This window comes from Eriocheir sinensis, chromosome 59 (genome assembly GCF_024679095.1).
Source record: "Eriocheir sinensis breed Jianghai 21 chromosome 59, ASM2467909v1, whole genome shotgun sequence".
Lineage (NCBI taxonomy): Eukaryota > Metazoa > Arthropoda > Malacostraca > Decapoda > Varunidae > Eriocheir > Eriocheir sinensis.
The window spans coordinates 7,069,985-7,087,729 of NC_066567.1; the positions used below are offsets into that span (position 1 = coordinate 7,069,985).

At 40.2% G+C, this 17,745-nt stretch overlaps 1 protein-coding gene and 1 long non-coding RNA gene across 7 annotated transcripts; one reads left to right on the forward strand and one right to left on the reverse strand.

The window, feature by feature from the left end:
• Positions 1–8,845: 8,845 nt before the first annotated feature.
• LOC126985479 (uncharacterized) lies at positions 8,846–11,298 on the forward strand. 6 transcript variants are annotated; one of them, XR_007738746.1, is made up of 3 exons: positions 8,847–10,161; positions 10,239–10,313; positions 10,390–11,298. It is a non-coding gene; the product is annotated as an uncharacterized LOC126985479 (long non-coding RNA). The 6 variants fall into 6 exon arrangements; XR_007738743.1 differs by lacking the exon at positions 10,239–10,313 and having other exon boundaries at positions 8,850–9,097; positions 9,186–10,238; positions 10,314–11,298; XR_007738741.1 differs by lacking the exon at positions 10,239–10,313 and having other exon boundaries at positions 8,846–10,238; positions 10,314–11,298.
• Positions 11,299–11,417: 119 nt separating this feature from the next.
• LOC126985478 (protein IMPACT-B-like) lies at positions 11,418–17,745 on the reverse strand. Its single transcript, XM_050840436.1, has 7 exons — positions 17,633–17,745; positions 16,295–16,411; positions 15,597–15,712; positions 14,900–15,005; positions 14,037–14,179; positions 13,286–13,445; positions 11,418–12,197 (listed from the first exon to the last, which is right to left on the reverse strand). The coding sequence occupies exons 1-7, from the start codon at positions 17,657–17,659 to the stop codon at positions 12,027–12,029; spliced, it is 840 nt and encodes a 279-aa protein (XP_050696393.1). The 5' UTR covers positions 17,660–17,745; the 3' UTR covers positions 11,418–12,026.

Here is a 17,745-nt window from a genome sequence, read left to right on the forward strand (position 1 = left end):
TCCTCTTTCTTCCCTTTCATTCTCCCTTTTTCTCTCCCTCACCTTCCCAATCTCCCTTTTCCCTCCCTATCTTCCTCCTTCCTCCTCCTCCTCTTCTTCTTTACCTCCTATTTTTCCCTTTCTCCATCCTCTCCTTCTTTCTTTTCTCTCCTTCCTCTTGGCCTCTTGTATACCTCCTCCTCCTTTTCCTCCTGTTCTTCCCTTCCTTCTCCTCCTTCCCCTTTCTCTCTTGTACATCCTTTTCTCTCTTTTTTCTCCCTCCTCCTCCTCCTCCTTCTCCTCCTCTTCTGTCTCACGTCTTCTAGTCTTCTTTCCCTCCTTCTTTTCCCTTCCTCCTTCATCCTCTTTCACTTCTCTCCTTCCACTAACACTCTTGCACACCTCCTCCTCCTCCTCCTCCTCCTCTTCCTCTTCTTTATTAACTCTTCTCCTCCTCCTTCTCCCCTCTCTCCTTCCCCATCTTTCTGTTCTCTTCTTCCCCTTACCCTCTCCTCCTCCTCCTCTTCCTCTTCTTTCTTAACTCTTCTCCTCCTCCTTCTTCTCCCCTCTCTCCTTCCTCACCTTTCTGTTCTCTTCTTCCCCTTCCCCTCCCCTCCTCCTCCTCCTCCTCCTCCTCCATAACTCCCGGCGTAAATTTCGACTTAGCGAGACTCGTAAATATAGCGAGACTGTAATACTTAATGTTACTGTGCCGGGGAAAAAGATGAAGAGAAGTAAAAGAGAAAAGAAAAAAAGAAATAAAACAAGGGAATATATATACACGTAACAATGAAGGGGAGGAGGAGGAGGAGGAGGAGGAGCTACAGGTGAATTGGTAGGTGTGTTTGAGAGAGAGAGAGAAAGAGAGAGAGAGAGAGAGAGAGAGTAAAGCTTCTAAATCACGGCATTCACACCTGTAATTATTTTTACTACAAGAAGTATTGCGAGAATTATTATTATTATTATTATTATTATTATGAAAGGTGAATGAAGAGCAAAATATATCCAATAAAAAAGGACGAGAATAAATAACATGAATAAATGGTTTGAATAATAATAATAATAATAATAATAATAATAATAATAATAATAATAATAATAATAACAACAACAATAATAACAATAATAATAATAATAGAAGGTCCACTGAGATTAAAGTGAAGTACAAATCAAATAATAACCAGAGTTACACACACACACACACGCACACACACACACACGCACACACACAAAGCCACACCACTCAAGCACATAACAAACTACTGTACGATTTTCCCCTCCAAACACACACACACACACACACACACACACGTTTTAATGCACGGTGAACACTATATTGATCGCCTATAAATCTAAAATAGTTAGTGAGAGCATTTCTATCCCAGGAGGAGGAGGAGGAGGAGGAGGAGGAGGAATGAATAGGTAAAGGAAGGGTGGAAGAGGCGAAAGTAAGAAGGGAAGGAAGAATAAGAATAGAAAAAGGAAGGAAGAAATGCTGAGAGACCAAAGGAGGAGGGAAGAAAGAAGATGAATGGAGGACAGGTGAGGAAGGAAGGAAGGAGGGAAGAGGAGGTGGAGAGAAGGAAGGAAGGGACAGGTAATATAGAAGGGAAGAAGGAATGGAAAGGAAGGAGGTAGGAAAGGAAGAAGTATTGTAAGGTAAGAAATAGGAGGGGAACAAGAGAGGGAGGGAGGGAGAAGGGAGTGACTGAGAAAGAAAGGAACAGGTTATATAAAAAGGTAGATGGGAAGTTAAGTAGAAAAGGAGGAAAGGAGGAACTATTGGTAGATAAGAAGGGAGGGAGAAAGGGAGGAAAGAAGGAAGGGAGGAACACGTGATACAGAAGGGATGAAGGAATGGTAGAAGAGGGAGACAAGGGAGAAGTATTTGCAGGTAAGGAAGGAGGGAGGGAGGGAAAAAGGGAGAGAGAGAAGGGAGGGAGGGAGGAAGTGAGTGAGGTAAAGAACAGGTGACATAGAAGGAACAAAGAAAGATAAGAAATGAAGGAGAGATGGAAGAAAGCTTGATAGGAAAGAATGAAGAGGAAAGAGGGAAGGAAAATGGGGAGGAGGGAGGGAGGGAAAAAGGGAGAGAAGGAAGGAAGTTAAGTGATGAATTGAAGGTTTATAGAAGGAAGTTTCTCACCTTTTTCCAAGTCATCATTTATATCCCTTTAGCACACACACACACACACACACACACACACACACACACACACACACACACAGATAGATAGATAGATACAGATAGATAAGTTTACTAACCATAATATCACGAAAGTCCAAAATTAAACAAAAATAATAATTAAAAAAAACTAAATTACTGAATGTATGTATGATTGTAAGATGTATGTATGTATGTATGTATAAACTCTAAGGATCTATTCATATATTTTCACTAGTTTGTCAAGCCTGTGTAAGTATGTATGTATGTATGTATGTATGAACTCTAAGGATCTATTCATATATTTTCACTAGTTTGTCAAGCCTGTGCAAGTATGTATGTATGTATGTATGTATGTATAAACTCTAAGGATCTATTCATATATTTTCACTAGTTTGTCAAGCCTGTGCAAGTATGTATGTATGTATATATGTATGTATGTATGTATGTATGTATGTATGTATGTATGTATGTATGTATGATCAATCTTAATTATTATAAAGGAAGGTACTATTCATATACTTCCTTGAGTGTGTGTATGTGTTTGTGTGTGTTTATGTTTGTGCGTGCGCGCGTGTGTTTGCGAGGTGTGCGGCCATCAAAGGGACATCAGTGCTCGGAGTCTTTGAAATTGCGGCGTGGGGCACAATGGCGGAGCGTCTCTTTAATATGTGGCGGAGCGGCGCGGCGGAGGCAGCTTTGTCGGGCCGCGGCGGCTCGGCGCGCGCCAGGACATCAAAGTTGACCACCACAATGCGAGGGAGAGGCACCACACAGACAAAAGGGACGGGAAAAACAGTCACTTTCCTGCCTCTACATCCACGCCTACAGCTGCTGCGATTTGTTCTCCTCCTTCTGATGCTGATGCTGATGATGATACTACTACTACTACTACTACTACTGCTATTGCTACTATTACTACTACACGCCTTCTACGATTTCTTCTCCTTCTGATGATCATGATACTACTACTACTACTACTACTATTACTATTACTACTACTATTACTACTACTACTACTATTACTGCTATGATTACTACTACTACTTCTACTACTACTACTACTACTACTACTACTTCTACTACGACTACTACTACTACTACTTCTACCACTGAAGTAACTAAATGCTTCCGATGTGTTTTCTTCTTTTAGATAAATATAGATAGATAGCTTGTTTTTTGTGTTTTGTTTTTTGTTTGTTTGTTTTTTTACATGTGGCCTATAGCGCCGGTAGGCTAATCCATATGGGCCTGATGGTCGGCTCGAGCCCGTCATGGCGCAGGCAATTGTTTATAGTGGCGCCGTTATCACTGGCTCATGCTGCCCCCCAGAGCTCATTCTTGATTTCACTTGCGCTGTACAGCTTCTTCTAGAGTCCGGGTTGATGGGTGGTCTTCAGGACGGTCTTAGGCCACTCGGGGGTGACTGAAAAATCCCAGGTGGTTACCGGCGGATTCGAACCCACATCATGGACAACGCACCGAATAGGAGGCCGGCACGCTAACCACTCAGCCACCGCCTCCCCTAAATATATGGATAGATGGACAGATAGACAGATGAGTTGCAAAGTTATACCGTATTATGTTGAATAGAAATGCGTAATGATGATGATGATAATAATAATAATGATAGACTACCTTCACTCTTTTTTAATATTCCTTATGTATTTCAGAATGTTCTCTCAGCTTTCTTTCACTATTTCTTTCCCTGTTACTGTATTGAATGGTGGTACAGATCGAGGTGACATTTTTTTTTTTTTCAATGGATATTATTTTGACATTCCGACCTCGTGATTTGATGCGTTCACCCCCTTCCTTCACCTCTCTCTCTCTCTCTCTCTCTCTCTCTCTCTCTCTCTCTCTCTCTCTCTCTCTCTCTCTCTCTCTCTTCTTCACCCCCCCTCCCTCTCTCTCCCTTCCTTCACCCCCCCTCCCTCTCTCCCTCTCCTTCTTTCCTACAACCCCCCTTCTCCCTCTCCCTCTTTCTTACACCCCAGCCTCCCTCACCCTCCCTCCTTTCTTCCCTTTCTCTCCTTGTCTTCGTCTCTTTCCTCCTGTCTCTCTCTCGCTCTCTCCTTTTTTTTTCCACCTCTCTCCCTCCCTCCCTCTCTTTCTCTATGTCCATTCTTCCTTCGACATTCATCCCTCCCTTTTCTCTCACTTTTCTCTTTCTTTTCTCTCTATCTTCTCCTCATCTTCATACACAAACAAGACAAAAGATTTTACACACACACAATAATAATAATAATAATAATAATAATAATAATAATAATAATGATGATGATGATGATGATGATGAAGGCTCCTTGTCCACATCCAGATGAGACAAAGGAACACAAACATCTTAAGAGAGAATAATACCAACACAAGCGCAACACAAACGCAGCACAAACGCGACGGCTGATAGGATATTCACGAGTCGAACCAACACACACACACACACACACACACACACACTCATACCGATTCATCTTTTTTCCTTCGATTCAATTCCGGGAAAATGAAATCACGCAGCGTTTCTATAAATCATTAAAAAAAACAAAGGATTCAAGTATTATAGGATCTTGAAGTGAGGCGATATCGTTGTTCTTTTTGTGGTGGTTGTTTCCTATGATAAATTCACTCAAAGGATGACTGAAGAAAGAGCCAGAAAGAAACAAAAAGAATTGAAAAGAAACAAAAAGAAGTGGAGGTAAAGCATTGTTACCAACCACCAAAGAGAAAAATTGATGAAGTTGAAAATTACAAAAAAAAGAGAAAAAAAGGACAAGTTAAAAAATTACAATATAAAAAAATAAGCATAAAAAAATAACCAAAAAGAAGTGGAGGTAAAGCATTGTTACCAACCACCAAAGAGAAAAATTGATGAAGTTGAAAATTACAAGAGAAAAAAGGACAAAATAAAAAATTACAAAAATATTAAAAAAAACTATGCATAAGAAACAAAAAGAAGGGAAAAGAAGTCAAGAAAGTTAAACATTGTTACCAACCATCAAAGAAAAAACTCAAGTTCAAAATTACAAAAGAGAAAACTAAACTATAAGCTAAACTTAAATAAAAAAAAAATAAAAAAAAGGCAGAATTTTTGTGAAGGCAGAAAATTATATAAACCCTAAAAAGAAGTAAAAAAATTGAAAGCTGAAGTTTTTTAAAGAATATTGTCACATCAGCCAACCACAAAATCAAGTCTGGATTCCTAAAGACCGAGTCAATAAACCAACCTCCCCCACACACACCTGTACAGCACCAATCATTAGCAGGTAAGCACAGGTAAACAAGCAGGTGAGTAATTAAGAAAGCAAAGCATGTGAAAAAGCAGGTACCAAAGTATAACACATAAAACTCTAAATAAATAAGCAAATTGTACATTCACCTGTATACCATCAATCATTAGCAGGTAAGCACAGGTAAACAAGCAGGTGAGTAATTAAGAAAGCAAAGCAGGTGAAAAAGCAGGTACCTAAGTGTAACACATAAAACTCTAAATAAATAAGCAAATTGTACATTCACCTGTGTACCATCAATCATTAGCAGGTAAACACAGGTAAACAAGCAGGTGAAAAAGCAGGTACCTAAGTATAACACATAAAACAATAAATAAATAAGCAAATTGTACATTCACCTGTGTACCATCAATCATTAGCAGGTAAACACAGGTAATTAGGCAGGCAGATAAGCAGGAGCATGGCAAAGCAGGTAAAACAAAGCAGGTCATCATAACACAAAAAAATATAAATAAGTAAATAAATCACACTCACCTCTGAAGTATCAATCAGCAGGTAATTACAGGTACATACACAGGTAAATAAGCAGATATCAATACATTGAAAAAGCAGGTGAAAAAAAGCAGATACCTAATAAAGAAGGCAAAAAGAAAATGGCAAACACAATTAAGTAAAAAAATAAAAGAAAAATAAAGAGAAGAAAATAAAGACAAAAGAAAGAAAAGGAAAATGATAGATGGGAAGAAAACAAAGAAAATGAAGCAAAAGAAAAGGATAAAAAATAAAAATATAAAAAAGATGAAAGAAAGAACAAGAAACGACAAAAAAAACATAAGCTAAGAAATCATAATAAAAGAAAAAGATTAAAAAGATGAAAGAAAAAACAAGAAATGACAAAAAAAACACAAGATAAGAAAATAAAAAAAGAACAAATGACAAAAAAAGAATAAAAGAAAACAAGAAAAATATAATAAAAGAAAAAGAAAAACATGTAATAAAGAAGAAAAAAAAAACTTGGCCACACAACACATACCTTTTAAGCAGTAGTGGGCAAGCAGATTAGGCAAGCAGGTGGGAGGTAAGGCAAGCAGGTAGCAGGTTAAGCAAGCAGGTGAGGTTAGTGCTGAAGGTGCAGGTGGAGGTGGAGGAGGTGCAGGTGGAGGTGGAGGAGGTGCAGGTGGAGGTGGAGGTGGAGATGCAGGTGGAGGTGGAAGCTTAGGTGTAATCATAACCATTTCTCAAGTACATCTTATTTCTCTTTATTTTTCTTATTTTCTCTTTTTATTTCTCATTCTTTCAAATTCTTCTTCTTATTTATTTTCGTTTTTATTTCTCATTCTTTCAAATTATTCTTCTTATTTATTTTCGTTTTTATTTCTCATTCTTTCAAATTCTTCTTATTATTTTCTTCTGATATATTTTCATTTTTATTTCTTATTCTTTCAAATTCTTATTATTATTTTCTTCTGATTTATTTTTCCTTCTTTCAAATTCTTCTTGTTTTCTTCTTATTTATTTTCTCCTTTTATTTCTTATTCCTTCAAATTCTTCTTCTTACACCTTCTTATCATATCTTCTCTCTAATTCACCTGTAAATGTAGTGAGTGTTCTAATTAGCTACCTGGACACATAATTATCTTGACACACACACACATACACACACACACACTAACCATACCTGAGAATTACCTGTATGTCTTAAAATCAAAACTAGCTATGGAATGACAAACTTTTCCTTTCACTAATTCACCTGTAATTGATTTGTCTGTCGTAATTAGCTACCCAATGGCGAGAAATTACAGCTATTTCCCTTCTGCATATCACCTGTAATTATGTTGCACTCTACCTGGATATACACACACCTGAGAATCACCCATGTGGAGGAATGATAGCCCTTTCCCTACAATAGTTCATGTGTTCTAAATAAATGGTTTCAGAAATACAATATAACAGTTCCAATTATCTATCAAGCCACTTACGAGACCTGTTGTTGGTAAGTCTGCTGGTAACTCCCTCCGCTATGAACGCCCTTGATCTCTATGCGGCTCCAGGGCAATGAATGAAGTGCTGGCCTGCCTTCACTTTTATGCCCCTGAACTGTCTCCACTTTTTTTTTTATAACAAAGGAGACAGCTCGGGGGCAAAAAAAAAAGCCTGCTACTCACTGCTCCTAAAAAGAATCCAAAGAGGTGGCCAAAAGAGGGGTCAATTTTGGGAGGAGAGGTGTCCTGATGCAAATAAAAAAATAGAAGGATGCAGATACATTAGGAAGAAGTCTTATAATTGCAGAACGTGAAGATAAAGGTAGCCTGAGCTGTCTGCTTCAACGTGGAAAAAGAAAATAGAAAGAAGGATGTAGATAAGTGAGGAAGAAGTCTTATAATCTGGTCGTCACTTCATTCATCGCCACTGGAGTTGCCTAAAGATCAAGAGCGTTCATAGAGGATGGAGTGAGGAAGAAGTCTTATAATCTGGTCGTCACTTCATTCATTGCCACTGGAGTTGCCTAAAGTTCAAGAGCGTTCATTGAGGATGGAGTGAGGAAGAAGTCTTATAATCTGGTCGTCGCTTCATTCATCGCCACTGGAGTTGCCTAAAGATCAAGAGCGCTCATTGAGGATGGAGTGAGGAAGTCTTATAATCTGGTCGTCACTTCATTCATCGCCATTTGTGTCACCTAAAGATCAAGAGCGCTCATAGAGGATGGAGTGAGGAAGTCTTATAATCTGGTCGTCACTTCATTCATTGCCACTGGAGTCCCCTAAAGATCAAGAGCGCTCATTAAGGATGGAGTGAGGGCCCGTCCACATTGTGCCGACTCTGGGCCACGACAACCCAGCGACTCAGGGTACACAAGGTTTTGAGTATGAAGTTTTGATGTGGAGTGGTCGCACATGGTCGGAAAGAAGTCTAGAAACGATCGCCAGATGCTGAGTTGGCAGAGTTTCAAGGGGGCCTAAAAGTTGCTGGGTTGTCGTGGCCCAGAGTTGGCATAGTGTGACCAGGGCCTTACCAACAACAGGTCTCGTAAGTGGTAAACTGAAGATGGAAAAAACTATATCACAACAACATGGAACAGAAGAAAAAAGAAAATTGAACAAAACTAAGACACAATGCCAATCAGTCAATAAATCAATCTCTTTTGGCTACTCTTTACTTTTTGGGGAGCGGCGAGTAGCAGGCTTTTTTTTTCTTCTTTTTGTACTCTTTTTGTTGCCCTTGAGCCGCAAAAAAAAAACGCCAATCAACACTCAAGAATCAAGAACAAGTCATAAGTGGGAGGCGTTACAAAGGCAATCCCACGCCTACTACTGGACTGGTTTGATGAATACGCCCCCTGAATGCAAACACACGCTAGCTAGGCTTACCTGCGGATCACCTGCTTGCCTTAACCTTAGCTATGGACAGGTATGACAACACTTTCCCTTCAGAAGTCCACCTGGAAATGTACAAGTGAGAAAGATACAAGGATGGCAAAGCTCTTCACGATACATTTAATTTTTATTGGTAGAAAAGTCTCGTACCTCATCACAAGCGCCATGAGGATAAAAATAAAGCGGACATTATTTGTATCTGTATGTACATAAATATATATTAGGACTCTTGATATATGTGACTCTGGGGTTGGGTATGTTATTGGTATGGGGGGGGTGTTTTGGGTATGTGATGGGTATGGGGGGATGTTTTGTGCATGTGATGGGTATGGGGGTGTGTTTTGGGTATGTGATGGGTATGGGGGGTGTTTTGTGCATGTGATGGGTATGGGGTGTGTTTTGGGTATGTGATGGGTATGGGTGTGTGTTTTGGGTATGTGTCAGGTATGGGATTTAACCTGGTAGCAGCGGGGATCATGTTTCTTAATGGTCCCTCTAGGTGAGAAAAATGAGAAAAAATCATCACTCACACAAACCATTTCATAATATATATCAAACCATTTGTGATCAGTTTATGTATCATCTATTTTGGGGGGGTTATATCATGGAACAAATTTGGCCCGTCGCTGCTACATGGTAAAGCCACAAATTTGGCCCGTCGCTGCTACACGGTAAAGCCACAAATTTGGCCCGTCGCTGCTACACGGTAAAGCCACAAATTTGGCCCGTCGCTGCTACACGGTGAAACCACAAATTTGGCCCGTCGCTGCTACCGGGTCAATTCACTATAGCCTGATCACATGTTGGACTCGTCATCGCCAGCAAGTACCCTCCCAATTAGACCAAGGCATATTATAGTCGATCTCTGGGTTCTGCCGGGACCTTAACCATTTCTATTTCTTCCTCACATCACATACAAAGCAATTTCACGTACCCTAACAGTCCCCTTCTCAGCCATGGGGGTGGGGAGGGCAGACCTAAAGGGGGGTGAGGGAGGGGGGCATGAAGGCCTCTTAGTACACAGTGAAGTGGTCCCTGTACAACGAACACTACGACACAGGAATAAAAGGGACTAGAAAGGTGATTTTAAGTGGTCTGGTGAAACTCTGGTGCATCTGATGGGTTTTTTACTTTGTTTATAAGTATAGGAATGAACTGGGTTTTTTTTACTTCTTTTATAAGCATGAGAATGAAGGTGATTTTGATTGGTTGTGAAAATCTGGTGCATCTGATGTGTTTTTTTAATTCTCTTATAAGCATGAGAATGAAGGTGATTTTGATTGGTTGTGAAAATCTGGTGCATCTGATGTGTTTTTTTAATTCTCTTATAAGCATGAGAATGAAGGTGATTTTGACTGGTTGTGAAAATCTGGTGCATCTGATGTGTTTTTTTAATTCTCTTATAAGCATGAGAATGAAGGTGATTTTGACTGGTTGTGAAAATCTGGTGCTATCTGACCTGTTTTTTTTAATTCTCCTATAAGCATGAGAATGAAGGTGATTTTAACTGGTTGTGAAAATCTGGTGCATCTAATGTGTTTTTTTAATTCTCGTATAAGCATGAGAATGAAGGTGATTTTGACTGGTTGTGAAAATCTGGTGCTATCTGACCTGTTTTTTTAATTCTCTTATAAGCAAGAGAATGAAGGTGATTTTGATTGGTTGTGAAAATCTGTTGTCTTTTTTTTATAGTAAAGGAAACAGCTCAAGGGAAAAAAAAAATAATAATAAAAAAGGCCCATAAATCACTGCTCCTATCTATCTGGTACACTTTCTGGTAACATTTCATTATATTAGAAGGTAGGCAACAAGCTGAATTATCTGCTATTTGGTTAGACTCTTCCTTAAAATATATTTGGGGAACTCAGTCACCACAATTTGACTCAACTTTGGTTATCTTCAAGAAACAAAGATACGTGAAAATGAAGATGAATGAGTAACACCCACACTTCTTGATCCACTGGGCCTCACTCACACTCTTCCTAACAGTAATATTAACCCTTAGATGGCGGCAGTATTTTAAGAGAAGCTCCCCACAAAATGAATGGTCTATATACAGTCACTGCCAACCTTAGGACCGTAGCATAAATATAGTTACGCCGCATAAGAGGTGTTTTAGCCTGGTAGCAGCGGGGATCATGTTTCTTAATGGTCCCTCCAAGCGAGAAAAATGAGAAAAAATCACCCTCACACAAACCATTTCATAATATATATCAAATCATTTGTGATCAGACTATGTATCATCTATTTGGGGCGGGTTATATCATGGCACAAATTTGGCCCACCGCTGCTACACGGTAAAGCTACAAATCTGGCCTGTCTCTGCTACCAGGTTAAATTTTGTCTATTTATGGATTCTACTGCAATCTGGCAGTGTTGTTATATTTCTGCCATACAAAACTGCATGACTGAATTTTGGACAGTCTGTATAGAGTTCCACCGCCATCCAAGGGTTAAACAATCAAATAAATCTTTACATTCCTCATCGGAGCACCATGTGACTTGCTAAGCTTAATGTCACAAAGCAAGATATATACCTCACCTCTCCACCCGAAACTGACCTCTCTTTTGGCTACTCTTTAGTTTTTACTTTTGTGGGAGCGGCGAATAGTGGGCTTTTTTGTGTGTGTGTGTGCTCTTTTTGTTGCCCTTGAGCCGCATCCCTTGATTTAAAAAAAAAAAAAAAAAAAAAAAAAAAAAAAATTATTCCGTTCCCTCTACTAACCTTAAATGCTTAAAATATTCTTCATTTGATGCTTACTTACTCCTATCACAGAACAATTAATTATACATCATATCACATAAAAGCTATCTTATTAGTCTACCTTTAAACAATACTCATATCCCTTTGTCATAGAGAACTGATTAACGTGTCATTTTCAAAGGCAGTCATGTATATTATGATGAGTCTCCTCAAATGGAATAAAGATCAAAGCAACCTAGTAACTCCACAAACTACTTTTCTACCATAACGTTCCATCCAGTGGGGACGGAAGAAGTCTCAGTGGTGTCGGGGCATAGGCGGAGGAGGAAGAGGAGAAGGAGGAGGAGGAGGAGGAGTTAAGAGAAGAGAGGAACGAAAAGAAAAATATCATTACCTCTTTTCTAATATTTTTCCTACCTGTCTATCTGTCTGCCTATTTGTTTATCTTTCTATCTATCTATCTGACACACACACACACACACACACACACACACACAGGAGGAGGAGAAGGAGGAGGAGGAGGAAGAGGAGAAAGAGGCAAAGGAGGAGGAACTCTGCACCAACCCACCATCTCCACTCCGCTACTTCCCCTTTTTTTTCTTCTTGTTTTCGCCGGGTCGAGGGTTGATGTAGCCGCAGGAGTCGAGTATCTGCCGCGCCGAGTTGTTGATGTGCTTGAAGCGGTCGGGGCCGAGGAGGATGCCCCCGAACCACCTTGTCACCACCACCATCACATTAACGACGTCCAGAATCTGTAGGTGGTTGTGAAGAGGCCTTTGTTAGTTAGTTTGTTCATTATATAGTTAGTTAGCGTTAGTTTACCCCAGAACCACCTCATCACCATCGCCGTCCAATTTACCATGTCCAGAATCTGTAGGTGGTTGTGAAGAGGCCTTTGTTAGTTAGTTTGTTCATTATATAGTTAGTCAGCGTTAGTTTACCCCTGAACCACCTCATAACCATCGCCGTCCAATTTACCATGTCCAGAATCTGTAGGTGGTTGTGAAGAGGCATTAGTTAGTTTGTTCATTATATAGTTAGTTAGCGTTAGTTTACCCCTGAACCACCTCATCACCACTGCCGTCCAATTTACCATGTCCAGAATCTGTAGGTGGTTGGGATGTGGTGCTAGTGTGTTGGTTATAGAGTGAGTTAGTTCGTTAGTTAGTTTTTGTGTTGGTTTGAAAGACTTATAGTTGATTTTAGTGTTAGTTTGTTAGGTGTATAGTAAGTTAGTGTTATATAGTTTGTTAGTGACTTTACATTTCAGCTTAATTTCTTCCAAGTTTGTTAGTTAGTTAGTGCTGGGTAGCTTGCTTTACATGCACTTTGAATACACTAATTTGCCCCTACCTTCTTTTTCATTCTTCTTAATATACTGTCACTGTTTTTTTGTGTTTTTTTCTTTATGTCCATGTCTGCTCATCTAGGGACTCTGTGTCTATATCATTTTTTTTTCCTTTGATGCCCTTTCATGGATCTCAATAATAATAATAATAATAACATAGAAAAATCATATTCTTAAAAACTTTTCCCATTTATCCACTATTTGCAAGTTCGTATTCGCATTCCTGTTTGTAGACTGATTTCAACGTTACTTCTTAAACCTGAATACATCCACTTTATACTCATCTGTGCAAGTCTCATTATCATCTACCTCCAGGCACTCACTTCCCATCAAGAGGAGAGTATCAAACCACCTCTCCACCCAATACTGTCTTCTAATTCTTTTTCTTATGTTGGAGCAGCATCTAGCAGGCTTTTATGTTTCTGTTTTTGTTTTCTGCCCTTGAGCTGCCTCCCGTACTGAAAAAAAAATCACTCCTTCATCATCACCCACCTGAAGTAGATGCAGCAGCCGCCCCCCCGCATGGTCCTCCCCATCATCCTCACAGTCCTGGGTGATGTGCGCGGAGCCGTCAGCCAGGAAGCGGTAGGCGTACATGTTGTGTGTGGCGTTGGCGATCTTCTTGTTCTCATACAGACGCCGCAACACCTGTCTGTGGTGGGCGTAGAGGGGAGGACTTGGTTACTTTAGGGGAAGGGAGAAATGGGTTAGATTAAGGGAAGGGGAGAGTCAGTTACTAAGGTTTTTTTTTGCTAATTTATATGTGAAGTGAATGTGTCTTTTTAATATTAGATGAGAAGATGATTTGGTTACTTAGGGGAATGTTATGTGTGTTTATCAGCCATTGCTGTTGTTTATTTATTTTATTTATTATTATTTTTTGCTCAAGGGCAACAAAAAGAGTAAAAAAAAATAAAAAAAAAAAGCCCACTACTCGCCTCTCCCACAAATGTAAAAAGTAAAGAGTAGCCAAAAGAGAGGTCAGTTTTGGGTGGAGAGGTGCCCTTCCAAAGACTATGATTTCTTGTCTATAATAATTCAAAGTAATGTTTCACCCACACTGTCACCCACACCATCACCCAGACCATCCAGTCCATCACCCACTCAAAATTTCCTCTTAGTATTATCTTAGGCTCTTGGAATTTAGCTCACTTAACTTTAACTGTATTCCACTCACATAGACCCCATCACCCACCATCACCCTCATCACCCATCACAAATCATCCACCCCACCCGAGCTTACCCAACCTGAGCCTGGGACTGGATGACGGCTAGGTGCGGCTGAAAGTGACTCCTGCGATCTGATATTATTTCACCCGAGATGATTTCCAGCGGAGAATCTGGCTCGTTGGTCTGTTCCTCCGGGGGTTCTGGGATGGGCGTGACCTGAAGGAAGGGGAGATTTTTATTATGGTATGTTATAGTAGGGGAAAGAAATCCATTAACCCGTCCGTTGCGATTGGCACGGATTTTGCCTTCACTGGTAGCCTGGTAACATATACTCCCAGGTCTTTCTCTGCCTCTGTGGTGGATAGTGGAGTGTTTCCCATGTGGTATTGGTATGCTGGATTTTCCCTCCTAAGGTGCATGACTTTATTTTCCTTCATCGAATTGCAGCAGCCACTTTTTGTTCCATTCCTGTAGCTTGGTGATGTCTTCTTGTAGGAAATCCGCAGTCAAGGGGTTAAAAACTGCCACCCAAATAGATCATGACATGGATAATATACAAATACAAAAACAAACTATCTTACTACCTCTCTAGCTCATATTAACACATAAAATCCAGAAGCAAGATACAAATTTTGACAGCGGAAAAGAGAGCCATAAAAATTCCAGCCTATCTATATCATGACAAACCTTATAACACAAATAATTAAGACAAACGCACACTTTTCCTTTCTCTCAAATGTGACTTAGCTAATATCAACACATGAAAATAAAATGCAAAATACACACTTCAATGGGAAAAGAAGAACCATTAAGAAACTGCAAACACTCTTAATATGAATGCAAATATCTAAGAAAAATACACAACCTTACTTTCTGGCACCACATAACTACTATCAACACAAGGGAACAAGACACAGGATACAGAGTCAGTCTTACCTCGTCACTGGCTGGTCCTTGTGTGTCCTCCTCCGCCCCGAACTCCACCATGAACTGCCTCACTCTCTCCACCCACAGGTACACAATACTCTCCCCGGAATTCTCTCTGTCAAGGGAAGAAAGTGAAGAAATAAGGTTGAATTGCATCTTAGAGTAATGAAAGATATAAACTACAGTCCATATTTAACTTGTGATTTATGTGTATGTAAAACTATATAACAATGCTCAGAAATCCTTTTTTATTTATTCGATCGAAATAGTAGAACAAAACCCTGTTTTCTCTATTTGATTATAGTCCCGTCGATCACGGATTCATGGATCACGGGAATCTCGCGGAACCAAATACCTGTGAACGGTGGGGGGCTTCTGTATAACGAGAGAAAAGAAATGTGATGCTAAAGTCTCTGCCTCTGATGCTATAGAATAAAACCTTCAGTTGATTCAATATTTTAAGGATAATATATGAGGGTAAAGGAAACAATGAACATATAAATAAATAAATGAAAGAACGAATGCATGAAACTAACTTGATATACGAGTAAATAAATGAAGAAAGGGATGAATGAGTAAGAAAATGAATACAAAATTAACAAATACGAAGAAAATGATGGCTGATTAAAAAAAAAAATAACATCCCAGATAAAACAGGCTAAAAGGTAACACAGAACTTTAAAAAAATGCCTGAGTCTCCACTTACAGGTAGATCTCCTCCAGGTCGGCGCACAGCTCCTGCCGTCGGTGCCCCTTGAGCCACGGCGCGCTGAGACTGTACGTGGGCGGCGCCTCGGCAGGGTAGTCTGGCGGCATAGTCACCTGTGGCACAAAGAGTTTGTTTAGGGTCCAGAAAACTGCTACAATGATTAAGACCGTTTTGCTCGACACTTGTTTAGACTATGAAAAACTGCTTTGATTGACCTCTGCCTAGGGTATGTAAAGCTGCTTTGATTGACCTCTGCCTAGGGTATGTAAAGCTGCTTTGATTGACACTTGTTTAGGCATGGAAACTGCTTTGATTGACCTCTGCCTAGGGTATGTAAAGCTGCTTTGATTGACACTTGTTTAGGCATGGAAACTGCTTTGATTGACCTCTGCCTTAGATATTGTAAACTGCTGATCTCAATACTTTTTAGACTATGGAAAACTGCTTCTACAGACCTCTACTAGGGTGTGTAAAACTGCCTCTCTCAGCGCTTGTTTAGGTTAGGGAAAACTGCATCTATTGACCTCTAATTAGTGTGGAAAACTACTTTACTTAACACTTGCTTAGGGGATGAAAAAACTGCTACTCTTGACATCTTAGCATTTTTTAGTTGATCTTCTTTTACTCTCGTGCTTTGCTTCATTCGCTGTAAAAAAAAATTGTTTAAAATAATATGTACACCTACACACACACACCTGGAGGAGGGAGGACAGGTTGGCTTCGTCCACCTCCACACTGTAGGTTCGGTGCTCGGCACTCTCTGTGTGGAAATCCGTCCCATAGATGGAGGCGAGCGCTTCAATCTCGTCATTCTTGGGGGAAAAATTAAGTGTCATTCCAGAGGTCTGCCTGTCTCAATGTGAAAGACACTATTATGCTTTATAAGTACTTGGTGCACATAAAACACACTATCATATTGCCTTACTGTCACAAATTACTCGTTTTTGAGATTTGAACAACTTTATAAGTGGCGATAGGTCATTATTTTACAGCGATGGGTTATTGTTTCAGCGGCAATAGGTTAATATTTTAAAGGGATTTATTATTTCAGTGGTGACGAACTACTGTCCTTAGCAGTGATAGGTTGATATCAAACAGCAATGTTACAATCAGTTGGCTTTTAGTGGGATTCTGTTAGTTAAAAAATCTGGAGTGGCAGAGCTTGGGTACAGTAGTGCCCATGTTGGCCTTCTTGAGTTGGGTGTACTTCTAGAATTTCACAAACTTTTCTTATCAGATACTTGGTTATTGCGGAACACTAAGGCTTAAGAACAGTTTACAAACTGCTGTAACATCACTATTTCACATTACTAGATATTCATACGACCACTGCGTGTCACGAAACACACGAGAAATTAACCCAGACCCATAAAAGGGTTCACTGGTGCTGGGGATCAAACCCACGCCTGGCCAGATGGGAAAGCCACTCCTTAACCAGTCAGCCCAAGACGGACACCCCTTGCTGAGTGAGTTTGGGAGGCTTTCCACATCGAGCAGGTCACTACATTACTGAGGTCATGTTAGTTAAAAAAAACATGCGGACTGACAGCACTTGGGTTCAGTAGTGATTGTTGGCCACCTGGAATTGGGCGTAGTTCTGGAGCTATACCAACCTTCCTTCTATGTTATTAAGTTTTTGTAGAACACTGACACCCGACATTTTACAAACCAACTTCTTTAATTTTCTTTCCCTTAACCTTCTCCCACATCTCCGACCCCACGAATCACCCACAAAAATACTAGGAAAACTTTGCAACACAAGACCATAAGAATAGCTCCCCATGTGCCTATTCGACTCTCATTGCCGCATTAACAGCCTTACCTGCCATTAATACCCACAGTGTGTCCTACATCGCCATAATCTGTTCTTAATCACCGTGTCCTCCCTAAATCACCTTATCACCCTATTTCACCTTGCCCTATCCTTCGTCTCTTACCGCCCCCTTCACCTCATCACAAGCCTTTTCTACCATTTATCACATAACACAAGGATTAATTTATGCATACAGGTGTTCACGAGTGCTTCTTCTCACCTGTCTCGCGAGGTTGTCTTCCGCCATGGCAAGGGAAGGGCGTGAGGGCGGAAAAGGAAGCGGCCTGTCAGTGTTTCCGGCGCGGCCCGAGGTAACGTGGTGACACTCTCTTG